The 26,033-nt window shown below is 43.4% G+C and overlaps 1 protein-coding gene across 1 annotated transcript; it reads right to left on the reverse strand.

The window, feature by feature from the left end:
* Positions 1-1,554: 1,554 nt before the first annotated feature.
* LOC138641773 (protein lifeguard 1-like) lies at positions 1,555-25,083 on the reverse strand. The gene is made up of 10 exons (XM_069729418.1): positions 25,000-25,083; positions 11,636-11,958; positions 8,653-8,731; positions 7,760-7,813; positions 6,326-6,416; positions 6,019-6,056; positions 3,901-3,988; positions 3,382-3,471; positions 3,225-3,272; positions 1,555-2,232 (listed from the first exon to the last, which is right to left on the reverse strand). The coding sequence occupies exons 2-10, from the start codon at positions 11,940-11,942 to the stop codon at positions 2,083-2,085; spliced, it is 945 nt and encodes a 314-aa protein (XP_069585519.1). The 5' UTR covers positions 11,943-11,958; positions 25,000-25,083; the 3' UTR covers positions 1,555-2,082.
* Positions 25,084-26,033: the final 950 nt, after the last annotated feature.

The following is a 26,033-nucleotide window of genomic DNA, read 5'->3' on the forward strand; positions in this document are numbered from 1 at the left end:
GTCCGCTTGTAAAAGTTGCTTAGTTTTTATTCCAGAAAGAAGGGCATCAAGACGTTGATGAATGGGTGCCCTTGAATTTTGAGTTTGTTCTGCCTGGTTTCATACATCCAACATTTACAGTCTCCGTACTGAATGCGATGAACAGACGGGCCACCTTATGAGGCTATTTCACGTTCAGATCGGGTGTCACATGGCTGGTCCAAACTTCGCGGCCCATACTCGGACCGTGAAAGTTGGATACGTAATGGTTGCCTCATGCTCCACTTTTGGCCGCATTCACGCATCCATGTGTTTTCCCATTATTTTGGGGGCATTGAGATGGACATAGCAGTGTGCACATGTGTCTTGGATACAGGATTATACAATGATGACACACAATTTGTCACTGCATCCCGCAGCACATGCACCTGCGATACCTTACTCCTCTATACTCCAAGACGCAGTGACAAATTTGACAAACACCCGGGAAGGGCCAAATGTCAAGCTTCTAGCACTGTCGCTTTTCTGTTCCCTGAACCAGCACTATGGTGAATATATTGTTAAATAAACCAGCATCAAACTGAAACCTTTCGTGTGAGTGCAGTTGGTTTTCTAAAAGTTTACCACTTGGGTCTTCCAGTTGAAAATGAACCCACCCCCCATTAACGCTGAGTGTGCCCAATATTTCTCTTTTGTATGTTGGCACAAAATGACTGTTCAAACCAAGCACAGGAGCTTGGTGCACTGGTGTGGCAAAAATGTAAATGCACCTTCCTACTTAGATGGAAAACAAGTATCTCCACCCTTTTCTCTCTCCGATGTCAATCAAAGGGGGGGACTTGGAGTCAACTGAGGGGAAAGCAGGAAGGTGGGAAGGTGTATTTAAATGATTGGCAGCAGTGATGTCCTGAGAGCCTGTGCTTGGTTTTAAGTCATTCCGTGCCTGTAGAGCACAAACATGCCTGTAGACTCTACAGTGTAAAGGGGTCTATTGAGGCAATGTGACTTGCCTGTTCTGCTAAGAACTGGTACTGTCAGTGTCATGGATGGTTGTGATACGTTTGTTGTTGTGGCATCAGAGGTAGCAATGGGGAAGGGTTTGTGTTCTTGGATTTGAGCAGAAAAAATGTTTCATCCCGTGACTCTCTCTGGATTTCTTCCAAATATCCCCCCATCCTCTGGAATTCCACGCCTCAAAACGCCCGGTTATCCATCACCCTCGGATCCTTCAGACGGAACCTGAAAACCCATCTCTTCAGGAAAGCCTGCAGCCTGCACTGACCATTCTGCTGCCTCACCAACCACCCGAGCTGCCGCCTCACCAACCACCCGAGCTGCTGCCTCACCCCCACCCGAGCTGCTGCACCACCGACCTTCTGTCTCTTCCCCATTATCCCATAGAATGTGAGTCCGCAAGGACAGGGTTCTCTCCCCTCTGTGCCAGTCTGTCATTGTAAATTTGTTTACTGGAAACGATATCCGTAATTCTGTATGTAACCCCTTTCTCATGTACAGCACCATAGAATTAATGGTGCTATATAACTAAATAATAATAATTTACAGTTAAAGTATGGAATATCATAATGTAGCACTGAATGAAGTATATTTGATCTGAGAAAGCATAAACTTTATGTACAGTCCATAGTGTATATTACAGAATAACACCTGATTTAACAATTCAAACATGGAGTGAGATTCTTGCTCGAAAGCTTACAACCTATGAGGAAATGGCATAAAACGTAAATATATTTATTATTCTGCAACAATACTCCATGAATTTTTTTTTTGTCTTTCTGTAATACAACAAAATACAAAACAAAGTTGAACAACTATTGTATATTTGCTACATATTTTGTTTTACAAAGGCCATTTAAAAAAAAAAAAGTTACAAAACAAATCTTAACAATAAATAATCCACAAATGAATTAGAAAACTAAAGTCAACAGATTTATGTAAGGAAAAAATGGGGTATATCATCCTCAATCTTATATCTGAATTTGAATTAGTGGTGGTTGGTGACTGGTGGGTACAGTAATGGGCACCATACACACCCCCTTCTTTGTCCTTAAATAGTAATATAATAATAGTAATCTTTGAAAAGCATTAACGACACAACCCAAAAATCTGCAAGAGGAGCATGAAGATATTGATGATGTCCACATAGATGTTCAATGCAGCAAATATATATTCCTCAGGGCTGATTGAGTAACGGTGCTTTCCTCCTATGATTAACTGCGTGTCCACAATCAAGTACTGGAAAAGAAAAATGTTAGAAGTTATGAAAGTGTAAAAATGTTTTAAACGTCCACTGTAAAATTCTGAAAGGTCTGTGCCTATGTCCTCATAATATTTCCTTTCTCCAAGCTCTGCAGCTTATTGTTATCATAGTGATACAGTATCTCACACCAATTAGGATCCAGTTTATTCCTAGCAAAGCTAAGGCTACGTTCACATTAGCGTCGCGTCGCCGTTGCGTCGGCGACGCAGCGGCGACGCACGGAAAAACGCGCGCAAACGCGCGCAAAAACGCGCGCGTTTTGCGACGCGTGCGTCGTTTTTGACGAAAATCGGACGCACAGAAAATGCTACATGTAGCGTTTTCTTGCGTCCGACGCTAGCGTCGGAAACGACGCACGTGGCGAAAAACGCCACCAAAACAACGCACGCGTCCCCTATGTTAAACATAGGGGCGCGTCGCCGCTGCGTCGCCGCTGCGTCGCCGACGCAACGGCGACGCGACGCTAATGTGAACGTAGCCTAAGAAGAGAAAAACAAATATTTAACCCTTTCCTGATATCCACCGTGCATGAACGAAGCAAGTTGGGAGTGGCTGTATGGAGTGGGCTCACGAGCTGAGCTCTCCCCATACCCAGCAAATAATGACAACCAGAATCAAAAGTTGAATTAATCAGCGCCTGTGACTGTTAACTTTGTAAATTCTGGTGTCAGGCAGAAGTAGAACTCATCCCACAAAAAACGAGCCCTTTTTCGACTATGTGGACTAAAAACATACAACATTCATTGCTCTTGGAATAAATGGAGGAAAAAACAAAAACACAAAACTGGAAAATGGCCATGGTGGGAAGAGGTTAATGTTACATTGTTATGAGTACCAGCGGCCCTATGATAACTGTGAGCTGTAAGAAAAAAGGTGTTGTTGTCACAGGAACATAGATGCAAGAATAACGTTTTTGGTTTTTTTTGTGTTGCATATTTTTGGAATTAAATAGAGGAATTTAATTTACCATTCCAAAAATGAGTGTTCCAATACAGGCATAGACAATATCCAGCCACTGCAGAAAAAAAGGAAAAAAAAAAGATCATAACTAGTCAGTCATAAGTCAAGACTGATTGGCCAATCCAAAGTCATAGAAATCCTTGAGATATTAATATAGCACTTACCATTGATCTTAAGATAGCAGCAAGTATGCCAAAAGCGAGAAGCACCGAAAGTGCAACCAGAAGACTCCCAGACTTTATGGTGAAATCCCACTACAGATAAAAAAGAAAAATATATATATATATATATCTTATATTACCACACTGAAATATTTATTCCTGCATTCTGTATCAGTTCAAATGCTCCCTCTAGTGGCTGCTCCAGTGTAAAGGAAGCTGAAAAGGTCATTCTGCAGGTCTGCATATGAGCTGCATACACAAAACGGTTGAAGGATTTTTTCAGTGTAGAAATAAAAAATGCACATAGCTTAGTTTATCTCTGGTATATCACATTCTGTTGCCCGCGTTATACTGTCAGAGCTACCCACTGCTTAGCTGTTTATGTAATACTTCAATAGCGTTGTGCAAAGGCATAGGTACCAAAAAAAACCTCTATGCATTGCTGTTCCTAGTTAGTGAATGTAGACGTAGGAAAGTGATCATCATTAAAGTTAGGACCTTCCAATATAAATTATGACTTACCTTTGTCTGAAAAGCAAAAATGGTCAGAACCAAAGTCACAAGTATGGTGGCTCCAGTGGCCCACATCACAGCATCAGCATCAAAGAACCTGGTGTCAAAGTGGAAAATCCTATAAGAAACTGGACATACAGTAACCCTCAGTGCTACAAGAGTAACTGCACCTTCAATACAGCCACCTCTAGCGGATACATTAGTTTACTATAAGAATCTTTCTAACTTATTGATCAACTATATTCAAGCTTCAGTTAGACTGGTACCGTCAAAAGGGAAGATACCAGAAATGATGTGGTAACAGCGGGCCAAGGAGCAATCCTGCCTAATCATCATTCAATCGTCAGAAATGCTATATAGTATTCTATCCCCTCCCACTGGTAATGATATCATAATTCAATCATCAGAAGGGTTCCTGAGTGCTCTATCCTCCCATTCCAGCTCCAGACTGAGTACAGAGCATTCTATCCCTATTATGTCTGCTATGCCATCATTCAATCACTATTAACTATATAGATTAACTATAGAGTATTCTATCCCCACCCACTACTGTCATCATTCAATCACAAGATTGGCTACACAGCATTCTATCTCCACTCATTTCTAGTGATGCCATCATTCAATCACCAGATTGGCTACAGAGCATTCTATCCTCACCCAAGTATAGTGATGCCATCATTCAATCACCAGATTGGCTATAGAGCATTCTATCCCCTCCCACTTCTAGTGATGCCATCATTCAATCACCAGATTGGCTACAGAGCATTCTATCCCCTCCCACTTCTAGTGATGTAATCATTCAATCACCAGATTGGCTACAGAGCATTCTATCCCCTCCCACTTCTAGTGATGTAATCATTCAATCACCAGATTGGCTACAGAGCATTCTATCCTCACCCACGTATAGTGATGCCATCATTCAATCACCAGATTGGCTACAGAGCATTCTATCCCTTCCCACTTCTAGTGATGTCATCATTCAATCACCAGATTGGCTACAAAGCATTCTATCCCCTCCCACTTCTAGTGATGCCATCATTCAATCACCAGATTGGCTACAAAGCATTCTATCCCCTCCCACTTCTAGTGATGCCATCATTCAATCACCAGATTGGCTACAAAGCATTCTATCCCCTCCCACTTCTAGTACTGATGCCATTCCATCTACAAACTGGCTGTAGAGTGTTCTATCCCCCACTTCAAGGCAGGATGCATATAGAAAATTTACAATGTTACTGTCCGAGCCTTTAAAAAAATCACACGACAGGATATTTAACCAAACCAGTGTCATCTCCAAAAGGAAGATACCGCATTCATTTTGGAGATAACTACTGTTTCACTAAATATACTAAGTCATGTGACATACCTTGTTAAAGGGTTGGACATTCAAATACGAGCTAGCTCCTTTCACTAGGAGGTACTGTAGAGCCTGCTTTCTTCCTCATTGAGGAGAACTAATGTCCCTTTTTCCAGAAAACATTGTCTGGCCTACAAATCTTGTCTCCACAGCGTGAAACTGTACAGTGTAACTTAGCCGGAATCGTATTAGACAATTTGAGAACAGAAGACAACCTCTTTGGATTGGTGCCCTTTGGATGACCACTACTCTACTATGGAAATCTGGCTAAGGGGGCACCTTCCTAGCATATAATGATGTGGGTCTTTGTACTTATATATTAGTAATTGCCACAAATGTATGTCCCCAATACATTTGTTAAATGAAAGATAAAGTGGAGAACCTCTTTAAATTGGCTTTAGGCAAATTTTGGGACACCAAGAAAAGTTCAAAATGGTTGTTTTGAATCCAGCAAACGAGTCATTATAAGAAACTAGGTATGTGAAAGAATTGGGCAAAAAGATTTGCATGACCCAGGTCAGAATACTGCACACCTCCTACTATCGGTAACATCCCCAACGCCTCTTCTGATTTGTAGACCCTGAAACATCATTGCATTATGGCACAATACATGCATGACATCGTGAGGGTCTACCAATCAGGGGAGGCACTGGGGATGCCACAGGTGGGAGGAGTAGTGTTCAGGTCTGGTGGCCACAGACTATCGAAATGGCCATTGGATCAGGGTGCCTCGAATCTTTCTGTTCAACTATAATATGAGAACAACTTACGCTGCAAACGATCCTAGTAAACAGCCTTCAAACACAGTCTAGAAAACAAGGAGATCCACACAGTTATCAACACACTAAACGTACTGGGGGCAAAAGATCAAAGAAATCCATCCTTGAGGACGTACAACTAAAACTGCTCAACTTTTAAACTTCTTGACAATGCATAGAAATAGAATAATGAAAGAAAACACAATGGTGAAAAGAAAAAAAGTATTTTTTTGAGGAGGAAAGACATGATGTAGAATATTTCGTCCACAGTTATTGATGGATTTACAAAAATAAAACATATCTTAAAAGTTGAACTTACAAAGATTCCAAGTAGTATGAAGTTTAATGGAACTTTCCGACGCGCCTGGTCACAACAGGCAAGCACCATAATCAGAATAAAGGTGGCAGGTCTGTAAGCAAAAAGAAATTGGTGTCACCTCCAAGGAAATTAGCACAAAGCTTGACGTACCCATGGCTGAAGGTAGGATAGGCAATGGTCAACATACACTTACAACCGACCCTTCCAGATCGATGCCCTTTTGGTAGTTAATGGATTGTTGAATGGTAAGCATGTAGGCAAAATATTTTTCTCATAGATACAACCCCTGAATTTCCTGCCACTGAATTTGAGATTCGACGCCTGGATCACGCATGAAGAAGGCATGAAATGTGCCACGGAAGGGGAGAAAAAAACATCATAGCTACACACAAGAAATCTTCTGGAAATGTTGCTTTCTGAGAGTAGAGGGTTCGGAAGGCTTCTGCATCCCCGGGGAGGTATGCCATCTCTTCCGTTAGTCTAGGAGGTTTGTCTTTACCTTGGAGTTTTTTTAACGTTCCAGAAGAATTGGGAAGTGTGGCATTACGCCATATCTATTACTAAAAAAAGTGCATAAAATAAACTGAACAGCCATGAGATTAGGACGTGTGGTACTTGATTCTGATTTGGTTCAAGAACTTGACTGGACTGCAAAGAGCCCTGACCACTCACAATGCCAATCAACATACTTGTCAACTCTCCTGGAAAAAGGGAGGTCTCTTGGACACCTGCAAGAGTTTACAAATCACCCAGGAACCATCGAAGCCTCCATTAGGCGATGTGCACACTGAGCTACAGTATATGAGAAGTCTTTTGAAGCAGATATTGAACGAAAACGCTCCAAATCTTTATAAAAAAAAACGCAAAACTCCTCAAAAACTTGTAACTTCTGCTCCGCGAACTCGGGAAAAAGACAGTGTGTATATACCTATAAACCTTCCTGGAAACCAATGTAATGGAAGGTTTCTTGTGAAAATTCTACATTTGGGAGGTGGGGAATGAATGGGAATGGGTGTGCAGAGGCATGGGTTCCAAAAGAGGGCACAACAAATCTTTATCTCCCAGATCATCACCTTTAAAAATTGGAATGTATGAAAATCATTATGATAAGTTGGGACATTAACAGAGCCAAGCCTGACCAAACAAAATTAGAACCAAGCCTCACTATCACCCTTGTGGCTGAATGATCACATATCCTCTGGCCTAGCGGGAGCTCAGCAGCTTACAGATAATAGATAGCAGATCCATACTACTAGGGTTCATGCCTGTAACAGAGACTAGCCCCCCGAAGAGGTTCCCCAGGGGAAAACAGTATTTTGTTTTACTTTTACTAAAGGTAAGAAAATTAAGGAAAAATCACACATTTCACTTCTATCAAGCATTTAATTACCCCTGTGATTAAAAACATATTTAACAAAAAAAACAACAACTTACAGAAGTGCATATAGAAGATAAGGGTTTTCCCACGTCCACCGCCTCAGTGTTTGCCTAATGGGAAGAAAAGTCAAGTGATTATAGCAATCTCGCAATTTGGGGATTTTCTTTTTGACCGTGCTATATAAATGACATTACTTTTATTCTGCATTAATATCAAATCTATAATTTTTTTTTATCAATTGTTTAATACTTTTACTTAATAAAATAATAATAAGAAAATACAATTGTGGCACCAAATTCTGAAAACCGTGACTTTTAATGTTGTTTCTATAAACGGAGCTGTGTCAGAACTTGCTTCTTTTTAATTTTTTTTCTTCAGTGATAAATTGACCTTTTCATTGGTACCACGTTCAGGTCCATTTATTCAATATTCGTGTTAATTTTCTTCTTTTTTCATATATTTTTTTAAACTTTTTTTTATTTTACAATTTTTTCAAGGTACCAATCAAAGCAGTCCCCAATAACTGTTTTCAGATGGGAGACTTGGGAGCCATTGATAGCCATCTGGCTGACATAGAAACCCATTGGCATCCCGCAGTCATGTTATATTTAAGGGGTTGAATAGCCGGCACCTGCTGGACAGTAATTCAATTAATTATTTTAGGGGCATTTACACCAGAAATTAACTGGAACATAACCAATAGATAAGACATTTCTTGCACACATACACTTGTAAGACGACTTATATACAACTAACTTTAAAAAGGTTGGCCACTTTTTTGGGACCCAATGGATGTACCGTAATTGGGTCTTAAAAATAATTTTTGCAATTGGGCTTCATTAAAAAATTTGCAACGTTTGTAGCCCCAAAATACATGCATTTAAGTACAAAATAAAAATGAAAATTGTCCCCCAAAGGAGAACAACCCATTTAATAAAAATCAACTTACCAAAATGTGAACATAAACACAAGTCCAAATGTTACAACAAGCTGTATGGATAACGTGATGTAGACCTTCCGGATAAAGGCTGAAATGAGAACAAAATGCAAGTTATTATTATATGTACCCTTGAAATAACGAAGAACACAGGCAAATAATCCCGGGTCTGCAAATATTAGGGTTCCTTTAGTGGCCATTAAGGGTTAGGACTACATTTCAGATCATATGTATAGTAGTATGTACCTGTGATGGGGTGATATGCTATGTGGGTATCATTTTTGAAGAATATTTCTATTTTACTTACCGTATTTTCACATCCTATTCACATCCAAACTAGTGTGAATAGGTGCATACCAGGAGCAGCTACCTCCATATACAATATACAACAACAACAAAAAAAAAGTTTGGATGTGCCAGTCGTTTTTCTGTCATTTCTATGTTAGCTTACTGACTGAGCACTCCTCCCTTCACCATGTGGTTTTTAATTACATCTATTGATTCCGGCCAACCCATATGTAGGCTTTGCTGAGAGAGGTGTCCACATTCACCCATGCCTACAGACATTGGCCTTCGGTAAGTGTTCACATTTGGACAGGGAGGTCAGGGACCCATCAGATTAATGAGACCACCTTGACGATGGTTGATGGGCTCACACTATTTGCCCAAATCCTGTGCAAAGCGTCTCTCAAATATTTTTCCTAATGTTCAAAAGCCATTTTGCTATTCATATTTCATGTATTTCATATTAGACATGCTTTGGCACGATAGAGTGCAACCTTTTTTTGTATATTGTATATGGAGGTAGCTGCTCCTGGTATGCACCTATTCACACTAGTTTGGATGTGCCAGTCGTTTTTCTGTCATATCCTGGATTACCATGCTATCACCCCAGACTCATATAGGGCCAAGTTCCGAGACCTCCCATGCACTACGGGGGGATCGTTTAGGATGTATGCACATAAGATGTCCCAGGCATGTCGGAGATGGCTGGAAGCAGAAAACGCCTTTACTGTGAAAGATGTTATACAGGCATTCCTTATAGAACAATTTCTTGCCAAGTGCCCTGCAGAGGTACGGGAATGGGTCCGGGAGCGCACCCGGTGTACAGTGGATAGAGCTGCAGCCCTGGCCGATGAAGCCCTTACTATCCGACCACAATGGTGGAGGCTTCTGGACAATAAACCACTGCCTGCTCCTGCACCCCATCCCTCTCCAAGTATATCTGCCCTTCCACCTAGTTGCAGGCCGATGACAATCACACCTCACAATCCTGGGCCCCAACAGTTCCAACCACGACCTGGGGTATCACAGAGAGGAGATGTTATGGGTGTGGGCAACCTGGACATTTTCAGTCTGGCTGTCCCTCAAGGATTTGGAGGGAGCCCCACGCAGCCCCACCTCGTCCAGTACATCTTGTGCACTCTATCCCACCTGAGGAAGAGCTACCACCACCCCCACCAGAGTGGACCACCGACCACGGCACCATAGATACCCCTCCTGGAGTGTACGGACTCTGGCCTTTGTCCATCAGAAATACAGAGCAACGGCATTGCCACCTGCAGGATGTCTTAATTGATGGATACAAAGTGTTGGGATTCCTGACTATCGCTGATCCCCATGTGGTTCAACCTGAGGCAATTCACCAGGGACCGGGAATTCCCATTGTCCTGGTGTGGGGGTGTCCGCAAATATATACAGCAAGCTTTGGTACCTTTGGATTATGGTTTTGGAGAAAAACTGTGTTGGATTGGAGTTATGGGAGGACTTCCTGCAGATATCCTCCTTGGAAATTACATTGGGGAGTTGCAAAGTCATTTTGTGGGAGCAGAAGGTCCGTGGGCCTCTCACTCTTCTGAAAGAACAATTGGAGGGAGATATGGCAGATACCGGAACGCCCATCATTCCCTACATTCTAGAGTTCAGAGACCGTCTCGCCCAGCTAGCTACCTTGGCTAATGAACATCAGCGAATGGCCCAGTCCAGTCAAATAGCCTGGTATGACCATAAAGCCAGGACCCGGGAATTTATGGACAAGTGCTCATGATTATTGCAACCCCTGCCACTGTACAAGGAACTATAAACTACTAAGCAATGTAGACTAAAGTGAGCAGGCCAGAGGTCTGTGTATATTTCTATTTTACTTATTTTCATGGTGTTCTCTTGTAGTAGGAGTTATTTGCTAATTGATGAATGGCTGTTGCTGCCATCTGATATCAGCCCCCACAGTTCTGCATTGTTTGCTAATGACATATTGACCTAGCTTGTTGAAACAATGAGCCCCTGAGACCTTCCCCCTCCTGACCTGTGAATGAGGAGAGAGACTTGTAAATATCAGGGAGGTGCATCTCAGCATCTCAGAGAGAAAGAAGAGTATATGGACTATGCTATCCTCTGTCTGCTGGATTGTTGGACTTTTATCCTGTCACTGATCTGCATTCGTGTTCTGGACTATTTTATCCTTTGTGTGGTGGATCGTATATGGACCTTTCGTATTTTTGCCTAAATAAAGGTCTTGGGATTGTTCACTCTTCGCTGGCTCTGTTGATTGTGTGGTACTGGAGTAGGACCCCGTGACAGTACCGCACAGTACAGTAATCAGGTGGGAGCAGTTGGATTTGGGGCATCTACTATTTGGGGCATCTGTTCCATGAGATAAATCAGTGACAGAGGTACAAGGCAGCCACTCATCCAAAATTTGCAATTTTTTAGCCACATTGTGTTTGCTATCCAATCCAATCCCATCCATAGCTGCCCCCTTACAAGTTAAATAACTTCCAAAGTGCACCATGAGCACTGAAGTCCATGATAGAAAGAATGTAAATGGAAACATTACATTACAAAAAAGTTTCCCCATCACAGTCATCTTAGTATGGAAGACACTGGTTTTTGCAAAAAAAATGTGTGGCTACTATAGAGCAAAATTAGTAATACAAGCAGTAATGCATGGACAGACCAGTTTATTGTGGCTACTTTTCCTTTGGGATTTCATTACCTCTCCTGATTGCACGTTCGGAGAATGGGCTTGTGTCTTCCATCCCAGCAGTGTACTCAGGTGGAACGTCCACATCTGGTCTGGAACCGTTTCCACCGAGGAAGGAATGATGAGGCTGATCGGGTGGAAGGCAGACGCTGTACCCTGGAGCATTCGCCATTGGGGGGCTTTGCTCACTATACGGTGGTGCGTTTGGCATGTAGGACTGGCTGTAAGGTGGTGCCTGTGGGGGGTAGGCCGGGTTTTGAACGGCGTATACATAATTCATGGGTTGTGGGTTGTTTTTGTGCTGATCACTCTTCTCCATTTTTTTTTTGTTACTTCTGAAAAATAAGAAAAACAGTTGTCAGACAGACAAAAATAAGAATAGAACCACTTGGTCATACTCACAACCATCAGATTTGAATGGTCATTTTCAGGACATGTTTATTTCCCACCCCAGATCCACCCAGGAGCAAAATTCACAACCCCTTCCCGCCACGGCCAATTGTTGTTTTTGTGCTTTTGTATTTTCTTCTCCACCTTTCAAAAATCATACCTTTTTCTAATTTTTGTATCGACATTGCCATATTAGATATTGTTTTCTGCAGGACAAGTTTTAGATATAAATGACACTGTTCATTTTACCATATAATGTTCTGGAAAACAGAAAAAAAAATTCCAAGTGGGATGGAATGGAGAAAAAAAAACAATTATTTTTTCTGATTACCGTAATTTTTATAGTATTCGTTGTGCAGTAAAAATGACTTGGTAATATCATTTTCCTCACCAGTACAATTACGGAGATACCAAACTTGTTTCGTTGAAAAAATTTGGTTCACCACTTTGGAAGGCACAGTACTCTGTGGTTCTGTCCGTTGCTCTAAGGAGTTTTTCTAAGTAGTGCTTCCCTGCGCTAAGGTCTGAGCCATGTCTGTGACGCAGGTTTAGTATTTTTTCTTTTGTTATCCCTTTTATCGTATGTGATTGCATAGACCGTGTTATTCCCCTTTTGTAACATCTTTGTATCTACTATATAATTGTCTAAGGGTCACTTCTGTCTTTCTGTCTGTCACGGATATTCATTGGTCGCGGCCTCTGTCTGTCATGGAAATCCAAGTCGCTGATTGGTCGTGGCAAAACACCCATGACCTTTACCAATCAGCGATGGCCATAATCTGGCAGCGAAATGGCCGCTGTTTTACTGCCCTGCAGTCAGCGCTGAGCGCTCACACAGGGTTAATGGACCGCGGTGTAACGCACTCCATTTACGCAGCTATTAACCCTGTGTGACCAACTTTTTACTATTGATGCTGCCTATGCAGCATCAATAGTAAAAAGATCTAATGTTACAAATAATAATAATAATAATAATGAAAAAAGTTATTCTCACCCTCCGACGTCAGGTTCCGGTGCCAAGGATGCAAGACGTTGCGCGCTGTCCTCGGCAGTGCAAGCGGAAGGTTTCGGTGCCAAGGATGCTATGCGAGAAGGACCTTCCATGACGTCACGGTCAAACCCTGGGACCGGAAGCTGCCGTGTGCACCGCACACAGGCGCCAGGACTTCAAGGGGCCTTCGGAAGGTGAGTATATGTTTATTTTTTATTTTAAGTCTTTTTTAACCATGCATATAGTGCCCACATTGCTATATACTACGTGGGCTGTTTTACATACTGCATGGGCTCTGTTATATACTACATCTCTGTGCTATATACTATGTAGCTGGGCAATATACAACGTGACTGTCCAATATACTACGTGGCTGTGCAATATACTACGTGCTCTGTGTTATATACTACGTAGCTGTGCAATGTACTATGTGGCTGTGTCGGTTCTGTTATATACTACGTCGACTGTGCAATATACTACGTGGCTCTGTTATATACTACGTGGCTGTGCAATATACTACGTAGCTATGCATTATACTACATGCCTCTACAATATACTACGTGGCTATGCTATATACTACGTCGCTGACCAATATACTACATAGCTGTGCAATACACTACGTGACTGTGTTATATACTACGTGGCCGTGCAATATACTACGTGCCTGTGCAATATACTATGTGGCTGTACAATATACTACGTGGCTATGTTATATACTACATGGCTCTGCTATATACTACGTGGCTGACCAATATACTACATACCTGTGCAATACACTACGTGGCTATGTTATATACTACGTGGCTGTGTTATATACTACGTAGCTCTGCTATATACTACGTACGCTGTGTTACATACTACGTAGCTCTGTTATATACTATGTAGGTTGTGTTATATACTACGTCACTGTGCAATATAGTACGTAGCCTGTGCTATACAGCATACTACCTACATATTCTAGAATACCCGATACGTTAGAATCGGGACACCATCTAGTATTTTTATAAACATTGTGTTAGGACACCGCCGATGCCCCTGCATGTGTCATCTCCCTCCCCCTGCAGCAACGCGTATTTACCCATCTGCGCTTCCTCCACATCTGTCTGCTCTTAGGACCTGCGCGCGGCCCGCAGGTCTACTGGGAGTGGGCTCAGGGCATGCGCTTCCTGACTCTTAAAGAGGCCAATGTGCTGCTAAAGACGTTACCAGCCAATGGCTTCATTAAAGGGCTGGCAAAATGCGGCTAACGGCCTGATCACAGTGATCCCAGGAAATCTGCCGGAAGCCGGAGAAAAAGTAATCGCTGGCCACAAATGACCTGCAGGTCTGCGGATCCCCACCCCTGCTGTATACTATGACAGAATGAAGATGATACATGAAAAATATATTTCATATCCATAAACGGCTATATTGTGATTGAAATGTAGTCATGCTAATATCATTAAAAAAATACAGTTAAATAAATAGGACAGCACACTGAGAATTTGAGTCCAAGAAGAGGTTTTTACATGTACCCATTCAGATGGAGACGTTTATTCTCAGTGAGGTAGGTCAAACGTAGGACCTCGTATAAGAGAGATGCCTTAACGTGGCTACGAGGTACACATAAAATTGGCCATTTTTGTGCGCTAAAAGCTCTCATTTTTCATATTTCTAGTGCAGTAATGCAGTTCTAATTTCGTTTTTTCAAGTTTGCATGTTTTGGCGCTGCAGTGTGCTGCCCTATTTATTTAACTATATACGAGTTGGCGACTCTGGGTTCAGCACCTGTTCACACTCAGTCTATGTTTGGATGTGCAGGTCAGGTTTTTGAAATGTATTCTCTAGCCTTCTGATCGTGCACTCCCCGCCTCCTAGCTTCAGGTGTTTTAATTATAGTAGGTCCAATACCCCTCCACATAGAGAGAGAATTTGAGTCCAAGAAGAGGTTTTTACATGTACCCATTCAGATGGAGACGTTTATTCTCAGTGAGGTAGGTCAAACGTAGGACCTCGTATAAGAGAGATGCCTTAACGTGGCTACGAGGTACACATAAAATTGGCCATTTTTGTGCGCTAAAAGCTCTCATTTTTCATATTTCTAGTGCAGTAATGCAGTTCTAATTTCGTTTTTTCAAGTTTGCATGTTTTGGCGCTGCAGTGTGCTGCCCTATTTATTTAACTATATACGAGTTGGCGACTCTGGGTTCAGCACCTGTTCACACTCAGTCTATGTTTGGATGTGCAGGTCAGGTTTTTGAAATGTATTCTCTAGCCTTCTGATCGTGCACTCCCCGCCTCCTAGCTTCAGGTGTTTTAATTATAGTAGGTCCAATACCCCTCCACATAGAGAGAGAATTTGAGTCCAAGAAGAGGTTTTTACATGTACCCATTCAGATGGAGACGTTTATTCTCAGTGAGGTAGGTCAAACGTAGGACCTCGTATAAGAGAGATGCCTTAACGTGGCTACCAGGTACACATAAAATTGGCCATTTTTGTGCGCTAAAAGCTCTCATTTTTCATATTTCTAGTGCAGTAATGCAGTTCTAATTTTGTTTTTTCAAGTTTGCATGTTTTGGCGCTGCAGTGTGCTGCCCTATTTATTTAACTATATACGAGTTGGCGACTCTGGGTTCAGCACCTGTTCACACTCAGTCTATGTTTGGATGTGCAGGTCAGGTTTTTGAAATTAAAAAAATACAATTATACCATCAATAAATGGGAAGTTTTCACACTGAATTATCAGTTTCGTGTCACCATAGATCCCACTATATTGAGCAACGTCATACGTGACATCCACAGAAATGTGAACTTCAAAGCCATGCTAGAAATATTTTTTTTTTTTATAAACTACATAAATTTAGCGTTGCCGATTTGTAGCCACCTATTACCTAAAGTTATCACATTGATTAGTATCACAAGGCAAATAGCAGAAAATGGAAACATCCATCCAAGGAAAAAAAATAACCTAATTTCCAAAATAATGGCAATTAAAAATGACAACATGGACTGCAAAAAAACAAGCTGGAATGGGGCTATAGTGATGGGAAAATAGGATGCGATCACACTTGTAACAGAAAAAACAAGGAAAAAAAATGCCTGGCCCTAACCACTTCCTGACATATGTCCAATACAGGTAAAGGGAGCAGGCTCAGGAGGAGAGCCCGCTTCATACATGGGGGATGGCTGCCTCGAACAGTATAACCACTTACATGCTGCTGTCAATCACTGACAGCGCCATTAAAGTGATTAGATCTGTTACATTGCTCATTGGCCCCTTATGGAATTAGTTTGGCAGTTACCGCCATCTTTGTACTCCTAAAAAAAACAACTAAATAGTTTAAATCACCTTTCTTTTCTTATTAAAAAAAACATATAAAGAGGCAATCAAGTCGTCTGTACCCCAAATTTGTTATAAAATCTACAACATGGAGTGGAATAAAAAAAAAGCTTTGTCATCAGAAATATTAAGACATTTAAAAAAAAATTCAGCAACAGAAACAATACATTTATTTTTGTTTCACAATAAAAAAAAAAACAAAACAATAAAAAAAAATGAAAAACAATGTAAGTTTGGTATCGCTGTAATTGTACTGACCTGAAAAGTCATCCTGCCAGGTCATCTTTATGGCCCTCAAAAAGGAGTTTGTTTGTTTTTTTTCTTTTTAACATTTTTGTATATTTTTTTTTACCATTTCATCACAGTTGGGAGGTTTTTTTCCTTTTTTATTAAATTATATGTTAAAATGATTGAGGTAATTCAAAAATACAATTATTTCTATAAAAAAAAAATACCCTCAGACGTCTGTGTAGGCGGAAAAATAAATGGAGGAAGGAAGGAATGAAAGTGCAAAAATGAAACTTGACTGCGATGGGGATGGGGTAAAGGTGTTCTCCACTTTGGACTTGTACTGGTCAGAGGAGTCACCGCTCTCTACTCCGGCCAACAGGATCCTAAACAGATTTATCTATTGTTTCAATACATATCAATTCATAAAAAATAATGCTAAATAATAAAAGTATATAGTAAAAATTGTTTATAAAAAAATAGTTATATTAATATCAGTGTGGCACCCCTAGGGGTATTTGCCACAAAAATAGTTACTGACAGTAAGTACAAATACTAAAATAGCAAGACTGCACTACCACCTCCGGCCAGAAGGGGGAGCTCCAGAGACTCCCCTTGATCCATTCTGGTCTGAGAGAAGAAATGGCAGTTGGGCCAAGGAGCTGATAGTGAGAGGTCATACAGTTGAATCTCTAACAGCCCTGTGACTGTTACCAGGCCTAAATCACCGGCCTGAGGAGAAGAGGGATAGAGAAAAAGGACATTGTGAGAACCGGGTAGCATTAATCACTACCCAGAACAGGCGCAAAGACAGATACCGGATCCGTGGCTGTATTCATTATATATAATACAGCAACCGGAAAAACGTGAGGTGATATCAGCTTCACTAGGGTCGGATGCAGCAACAGACACAGAGTTCAGCGGTACTCCCAGAGGGGGTAAACCGATAAAAGGACTCGGGTTGCCCGTCGAACCAGGACCCGGAGGGGACAGATTGGGCCGGCAGCCAGTTCACATACAGCAGCAGGGCCACACAGAAATTGCGCACAATAAGAGGCGAAGACCCCGGCAGGGTCAAAGTAACTCAGAGTTCCCATACAGACTCCGGTGACAGGACTGGTTGTAAATCCTTTTATGTTAAAGTAAACTGGTTAAACGTTTCAGTGCCTCAGTCTTTCATTTGGACAATAGCCATCTATCCAGGATCGAGATCGTCACCGCTGGGAGAACCTGCTGCTGATCAAGTAAGTGCCTGTCCCCTCATGATACCCCTTACACTGTGCATTGCCTGAGGCCACAGCACCGGGTCAAGCCACCCGTGACATCCCCCTCAAGAGACAGACTCCATTGGTCCGGTGCTGGGTATCCCGGTCTCCTGGGCGTCACAATTGGTGTCACGAACAGGATCTAGCCAGCCCGTATACCGGGTATTGTGTGCCATGATTGGAGCCCAAAACTGTGAAAACTGGGATGAAAAATCTTGAAAATTGACTTTATTAAAGAAAAATCCATTCCCCATTGAAAACTATTGAAAGTGACTTTTCCCCATTGGTTATAATGGAGTAAAGATGGCCGCCATCCCCTGAGGTAATCACTTCATAACCGTTAGGCACGAGACTGTTAATTGAGCTACGCCATCACCTGAGCCCCAGTCTAACTGAAAAACTTCAGAATCCGCCATTACAGAGCGCGGTGGGTGGGAGCAGCAGGGGGCGTGTCATTGTGGGCGGCACCAAGCTGAGCGCTCTGACATCAGAGCAAGGGGAAAATCGATCCTGCTGCACAGCGGAACGAATCTACACTATCCCGACGGAAGCGGAGGACCGGAAGGGTCCGGATTAACTAAGGGGGCACAGTATGTCGCAGCACGGAGACGCCGCAGCACCCGGCAACGCTAATGCAGCTGAAAGACAGAGTGTCAATAGAGAGTCCGGCAGCGCAGCGGTGCAAGGAGTGGCGCCCATCATGCCGGTGCTGATGCCATATACCCCGGGTGGCCCATGGCTTCCAATGTATGAAGGTGAGCCTAATACCCTTGACGATTTCAGAGAAAAGATGCTGGCCCATTTTGACATGTTCCCTGTGGGTGAAGTTCAGCGTGTTAGTCTCCTGATGATGCAGTTAAGTGGCCATGCTAAGCGAGAAGTCACAGCATGGGCAGCTGATCTAAAAGGCACTGTTGAACGCATATTTGCTGGATTAAAAGCTACATTTGAAACCACGGCCAGCAGCAAAGCTAAAATACGATTCTTTAGTTGCAAACAAAAAGCTAATGAGGGCGTGAGAGACTTTGCCTTAAACCTGCAGGAAGCCCTTAAATCACTTACACTGGCTGAACCCATTTTTAACACCGGAGCGGATAAACTGCTAAGAGATCAATTTATTGAGGGACTCTACACCCCTTCTCACCGGGGGCATGTGAGCATGCTTGTTTTTAAGAACCCTGAATTGACATTTGCCCAATTAAAGGAGAGCGCTATACGTCTCCAGCTGGCAGAGGCACCTCGGGATCAGGATCCTGCGCAACCCATGGCAGAGGCACCTCAACAACAGGGAGTGCCAGTGACATCAGCTATGTCTGGGGCCATTGCTAAGCCCCTGGGGCCCAGTACTAATGAGGCTCTTCAACAAAAGCTTGACTCTTTAGCTGATGTTGTTGCTTCAATGGCTAAAACCATGCAGGAGATGAGAGGACACAAGATGGAGTTGGCAAACTGTAGAGAGGATGTTCCATGGATGAGACCCCGGAGATACCCGACATGGAGAGGACGACCCCGCGACTGCTACCAACCGGATGGACAGCCCATTTGCCGCCGTTGCCAGCAGCCGGGCCACTTTGCACGAGATTGTGATTTAAACGGGAATCCCCTGGGAATGCGGGCCGCTTCGCAGGAATGAACTTTCAAGGCCCAACACCCTGGCACGACAGGTACATCGGAGGACGACCCATTATCCCTATCGTGCTGGACGGAATTCCCCTCAACGCTTTGCTGGACACAGGTTCCCAGATTTCATCTATACCGTATATCCTTTATAACAGGTACTGGGCTGATGCAGATATTGATAAAGGGCCCTCTGATGTTGAACTAGATATATGGGCCAGTAATGGTAAGTTGGTACCGAAACTAGGATTCAGGGAGATGACCATAAAGATTGGTAAAGTAGAACTGAAGAAACAGGGTATAATTGTTGTTGATGTTGACCGGCGGAACTGTGAACCAACTGTATTGATAGGAATGAATGTGTTAGAGAACTGCTTTTCCGAAGTCATTTCTGTCTTACAGCAAATTGCTGAAACTGCCCAATCCTGCCAGCAGAGAGTTCTCCGGAGGGAAATAAAAGTATTGATGTTAAGGCAACAGGTAGAAGTTGCAGGTGGAGAAATCGGCAGTGTGAGGGTAAGTGATCCAACGTCTATTGTAATCCCACCAAAAACAGAAATGCTGGTATGGTGTAGAGCAGCCATTGGTACTAAGGGACGAGATTATCAAGCCTTAATAGAACCAGTGTACACCGACAGCAGGCCCACTATACTCACAGCACGAGGGATAGTCGAGGTACACCGGGGACGAGTGCCGGTACGACTTTTGAACTGTGGAGAGGAAGAGGTCACTTTGCCAAGGTATGCTACAATGGCAAAGCTATATACTGTTGACAACAATGCCATCACAACCATTGAGCCCTTAGAACCAACCTGTCAGGTGGAAGGCAATGGCTCAGATGGAGAAATGGAGGATTGGTGCCAACAGCTACACGTGGGCATAAATTCAACACCTACCCATCAAAAACAAGGGGTGTATAGGCTAGTGACGGAATATGAACAAGTCTTCAGTAAACACCCATTGGACTTCGGACGGATAGAAGGGGTAGAACACACAATCCCCACAGGTGACCATCCCCCAATAAAAGAAAGATATAGACCCATACCGCCCGCTCACTATCAATGTGCAAAAGTAATGCTGAGGGAAATGAAACAGGCCGGGGTAATAAGAGACAGCTGGGCGGCCCCTCTAGTGATTGTCAAAAAAAAGGACGGAACCATGAGAATGTGCGTAGACTACCGGAAGATTAATAACATCACCCATAAAGACGCCTACCCCTTGCCTAGGATAGAAGAGTCCTTAACTGCTTTGAAATCTGCTAATTATTTTTCCACCTTAGACTTAACAAGCGGGTATTGGCAAGTCCCTGTGGCTGAGAGAGATAAGGAAAAGACGGCATTCACCACACCAATGGGTCTATGTGAATTTAATCGCATGCCGTTCGGACTCTGCAACGCATCCGGTACCTTCCAGCAGCTGATGGAATGCTGCCTCGGACACAAGAACTTCGAGACCGTCCTCCTGTACCTAGATGATGTGATCGTCTACTCAAAGACTTACGAACAACACTTAATAGACCTGGCAGAAGTGTTCGAAGCCTTATCCAGGTATGGCATGAAAGTCAAGCCATCCAAATGTCACCTTCTCAAGCCAAAGGTACAGTACCTGGGACACATCGTGAGTTCGGAGGGAGTAGCACCAGATCCCGAGAAAATAAGCGCCATAAGGGATTGGCCAAGACCTACCAGCGCAAAAGAAGTGAGACAATTCCTGGGATTGGTGGGTTACTATCGCAGATTTATAAAAGGATTTACCAAGTTGGCAGCACCCTTGCAAGACACCTTGGTAGGGCAGACGAAGAAACCTTCAAACCGAAACCCTCCTTTTCAGTGGAACGACGAAAGGGAAGACTCCTTTGAACAACTAAAGAAGGCACTAACCGGAGAAGAGGTTCTGGCATACCCAGATTACCATAAACCTTTCATCCTCTACACCGATGCCAGTAATGTGGGACTAGGAGCGGTGCTGTCACAAAAGCAAGAAGGTCGGGAGAAAGTCATCGCCTTTGCAAGTAGAAAGCTCCGGCCTACTGAAAGAAATTCAGAAAATTACAGCTCCTTCAAATTGGAACTACTGGCAGTAGTTTGGGCTGTGACGGAGCGTTTCAAACACTATCTGGCCGCTGCAGAATTTATTGTCTATACTGACAACAATCCGTTGACCCACCTGGACACAGCCAAATTAGGTGCGTTAGAACAGCGATGGATAGCCCGGTTATCTAATTACAACTTCATAATCAAGTATCGAGCAGGTCGCAAGAATGGAAATGCCGATGCCCTATCCCGGATGCCACACTTGAGAGATGTAGAAGAGGAAACGGGGGAGCTTGAAGAAATTGAACTACCAGCCTTCCATCGTCCCAAGGCAAAACATCATCAGTCAAGTACCTATCAGAAACAACAAGAGGTGAATTTTAATCCGTTAGCACACCATAGATGGGCTGACACCCAAGACAGCAATCCGGCTGTGAAGTTGGTGAAGGAACTGTTGACTGAGCAAAGTGCATATCCCTATGAGGATGCCCCAGAAGAGACGCATCAACTCTGGAAAGAGAGAGGCAAAATGTTCCTGTATCAAGGGAAGCTCTGTAGAAGATACACCAATCCGAAAACACATGAATTGGTTTGGCAGATTATTGTGCCTAAACAAGATGTGAAGATGGTCCTCGAAGCTTACCATAATGGTGCTGGTCACTTCGGTTGGAAAAAGTTAGAAGTACTTCTAAGAGAAAGATTTTATTGGGTCGGGATGAGAAAATCAATCGAACAGTGGTGCAGAAATTGTGGCCCGTGCAACCTCAGAAGAAACGATCAAAAGAACCAAAGAGCACCACTGCAGCCCATAATCACCAAACAACCACTTGAACTTGTAGCCATGGACCACGTGAAGTTGACACCAAGCCGGTCCGGCTATGTCTATGCCTTGACCATCGTGGACCATTATTCACGTTTCTTGGTAGTAGTACCCGTAAAAGATCTGACAGCAAAAACAGCAGCCAAAGCGTTCCAAACGTACTTTTGTAGACCCCATGGATATCCGGAACAGGTTCTCACCGACCAAGGTACAGCCTTTGAATCAGAGATCTTCAGAGAATTCTGTAATATGTATGGTTGCAAAAAGATCCGGACGACGGCCTATCATCCACAAACAAACGGCTTATGCGAGAAGATGAACCATATTGTAATAGACCTACTAAAGACTTTACCTGAGACAGAAAGGAATCAATGGCCAGAGAAATTGCCTGACTTGGTGGATCTGTATAATCATGTCCCGGTGAGCTCCACCAACTGCACCCCAGCTTATCTTATGCGTGCAAGACCCGGCCAATTACCAATCGATCTAGAAATGGGAATTCTGAAACCAGACGCAGAAGTTCAAGACTCCAATTGGGATATCATACGGCAAAAGCAGTATCGCCAAGTGCAAGAGAGTGTGGAAAGAAGCCTTCAGCAAACTAGAGAAAGACAAGAGCGAACTTTCAACCAGAATGCTCTAGCGACCCCATTAAGACCGGGTGACCAAGTGCTCAAGAGAAATCGTCGAACCAATAAACTGGACAATCAGTGGGAAGCCGTACCCTACACAGTTTTACCAACAAGAGTGGATAATCCTAAAATGTGTCTCATTAGCAAAAACGGAGGCTTAACATCTGTACTAGTGTCAAGAGACAATCTTAAATTATGTCCGGAAGCATTGAAAGAGCCAGACGTTGTCCAGCCAGAACCAGAAGTTATTCAACCCATACAGGTTCAACCAGTAAAGGAAAAAGAAGAGGAAGTGTATCACACCTGTATAGGAGACTTTCCCAAAACCCTACTAACATACCATGGTGCAGTAGTGGTTCCCATGGTGGCCTTTTACCCAACACCGAACCCAATACCAGAAGTCCCAAGACAGGAAGAGGCTGACCCCGTACTACAGGAGGTTCCAGGCCAGGAAGAACAGATTCCTGGTCAGAGTAATCCCATTCACGGTGGACTTGCCAACTCCATAGTCGTGGAATTATCTTTAGCAGAGCGGGCAGATACTACATCCGCAGTAGACAGTAGTACACCACATGAAGAGACACCGCTATTACGTAGATCACAGCGTAGTACCCAGGGTCAATTACCGGCCAGGTATGCAGATTACCAACTATAAAGCTCATAATGTGAATTGTATATATGTTATGCCGTATATAGTTAAACAGAAAATGTAGTATAGTCATTGCTATCAGTCTGCAACGTTTAAGCCCAGTGCCTACAGAGACTTGTCTGTATGAACTTATTGCATATTCTTGAACTTTTTATCAGCCCGGAGGCACTAAATCAAAGCTCCGGAAAGACTGCTTTTTGAACTTTGCTTTTTGCTCTTTTTGAACTTTCTTTAGACTTTATATTGATAACTCCGTTGGAAAAATGGAACTAAATTCCTGGACACTAAGTACAGTGCCGTTCCTAATACCTTCAAGGATAGAACTGTATTAATGGACGCTATTTGAAGTGACTTTTTACAGAACTCTATTTTTGTTTCCTTGAGTGGTTTTTGTAACTTTTCATTTTTAAGACTCTGTACATATTAATTGTTATTTCAAAATGTTATTGTCCCACAGTCCCGGAGTACTGTTCTTAACTAAGGGGGAATGTGGCACCCCTAGGGGTATTTGCCACAAAAATAGTTACTGACAGTAAGTACAAATACTAAAATAGCAAGACTGCACTACCACCTCCGGCCAGAAGGGGGAGCTCCAGAGACTCCCCTTGATCCATTCTGGTCTGAGAGAAGAAATGGCAGTTGGGCCAAGGAGCTGATAGTGAGAGGTCATACAGTTGAATCTCTAACAGCCCTGTGACTGTTACCAGGCCTAAATCACCGGCCTGAGGAGAAGAGGGATAGAGAAAAAGGACATTGTGAGAACCGGGTAGCATTAATCACTACCCAGAACAGGCGCAAAGACGGATACCGGATCCGTGGCTGTATTCATTATATATAATACAGCAACCGGAAAAACGTGAGGTGATATCAGCTTCACTAGGGTCGGATGCAGCAACAGACACAGAGTTCAGCGGTACTCCCAGAGGGGGTAAACCGATAAAAGGACTTGGGTTGCCCGTCGAACCAGGACCCGGAGGGGACAGATTGGGCCGGCAGCCAGTTCACATACAGCAGCAGGGCCACACAGAAATTGCGCACAATAAGAGGCGAAGACCCCGGCAGGGTCAAAGTAACTCAGAGTTCCCATACAGACTCCGGTGACAGGACTGGTTGTAAATCCTTTTATGTTAAAGTAAACTGGTTAAACGTTTCAGTGCCTCAGTCTTTCATTTGGACAATAGCCATCTATCCAGGATCGAGATCGTCACCGCTGGGAGAACCTGCTGCTGATCAAGTAAGTGCCTGTCCCCTCATGATACCCCTTACACTGTGCATTGCCTGAGGCCACAGCACCGGGTCAAGCCACCCGTGACATCCCCCTCAAGAGACAGACTCCATTGGTCCGGTGCTGGGTATCCCGGTCTCCTGGGCGTCACATCAGTATTGAGAATAGTAATAATAATAATATAAACATGTATTTTTGCCACTTACTGAGATTTGCCCGGCAGGTGTCTCCTGTACGGATCCTCAGTGCCCGGCGGTGTCAGTCGTCATTGTTCGTACAGAGCTAATCACAGTCTGGGCCGGTGACAAAGTTCAGGTTTTATTGAGCAGTAGCGATGTGATTGGCGCAGAGGGATGTTTGCACAAAGCCTTGATAAAGGTCTCAGAAGGACGGTAACAGCTTAGCTGCTTTGTGAATTTCCACTCCGGTAGCAAGAAAATGCAACAGATCACTTTATGGTGACAAGTTTATCTACTTCTGCTACTTAAATCGGAAGAAAAATAAATGTTCGGAAGTCATTCATAATGATTATGCAATTGCTTAACAAACAGTTCCCTAATACACCTGCATGTCTATGTGTCATTGCGGCGCCCCAGGGTCCTGGTCGTCGCAGTGGTATTGCTTTTCTCTCGGGGAGAGTGATTCCACGTTTGGAGGCAAAGAAGGATAACTGCATCCAGGTATCACAAACATGCAACACATTTTACACTCCAGACCACCAGGGGGAGCTTCTGCTCCTATTTGTTAGGTCACTCCCCATATATATATAACTGGTAGTCTGTAGGGAGAGGTAGAACGTTCCAGATCTGAGTCTGAGGTGGACAGAGGGTCCAAGGAGCTGTGCATGCCCTCAGAGCTGCAGCTCCTAGAAAGAGACATCAAAGGCAGAACTGTATTGCAGCGAGTGTGAAGGAAGTCGTAGCAAAGGAGAGGATACCAAAGGGGAACGAACCAGCCCTACACAGGCTGCCTCCTTCTGAGGTGCAGAATCACAGTAGCCGGAACACCGAGGGAGTAACGACCTTTATGCCTTGCTCCAGAGACCAGCAGGATAGCTAATTTCACGTTACCTGTCTGCCCTACACCCAGGAGGCACGGTGGCACCCCTTAGAGGGTGGGGCATGATAGAGTCCCTATAAACCGCCTCAAGCCACCAGTCATACGGGTTTGTCCTATCCTATATGGGGGACAGAGAGAAAGACACCACATCTGTGAGGACCTTATCTGAAGCCTTAGGCAG

Source organism: Ranitomeya imitator, chromosome 6 (assembly GCF_032444005.1).
Source record: "Ranitomeya imitator isolate aRanImi1 chromosome 6, aRanImi1.pri, whole genome shotgun sequence".
NCBI lineage: Eukaryota > Metazoa > Chordata > Amphibia > Anura > Dendrobatidae > Ranitomeya > Ranitomeya imitator.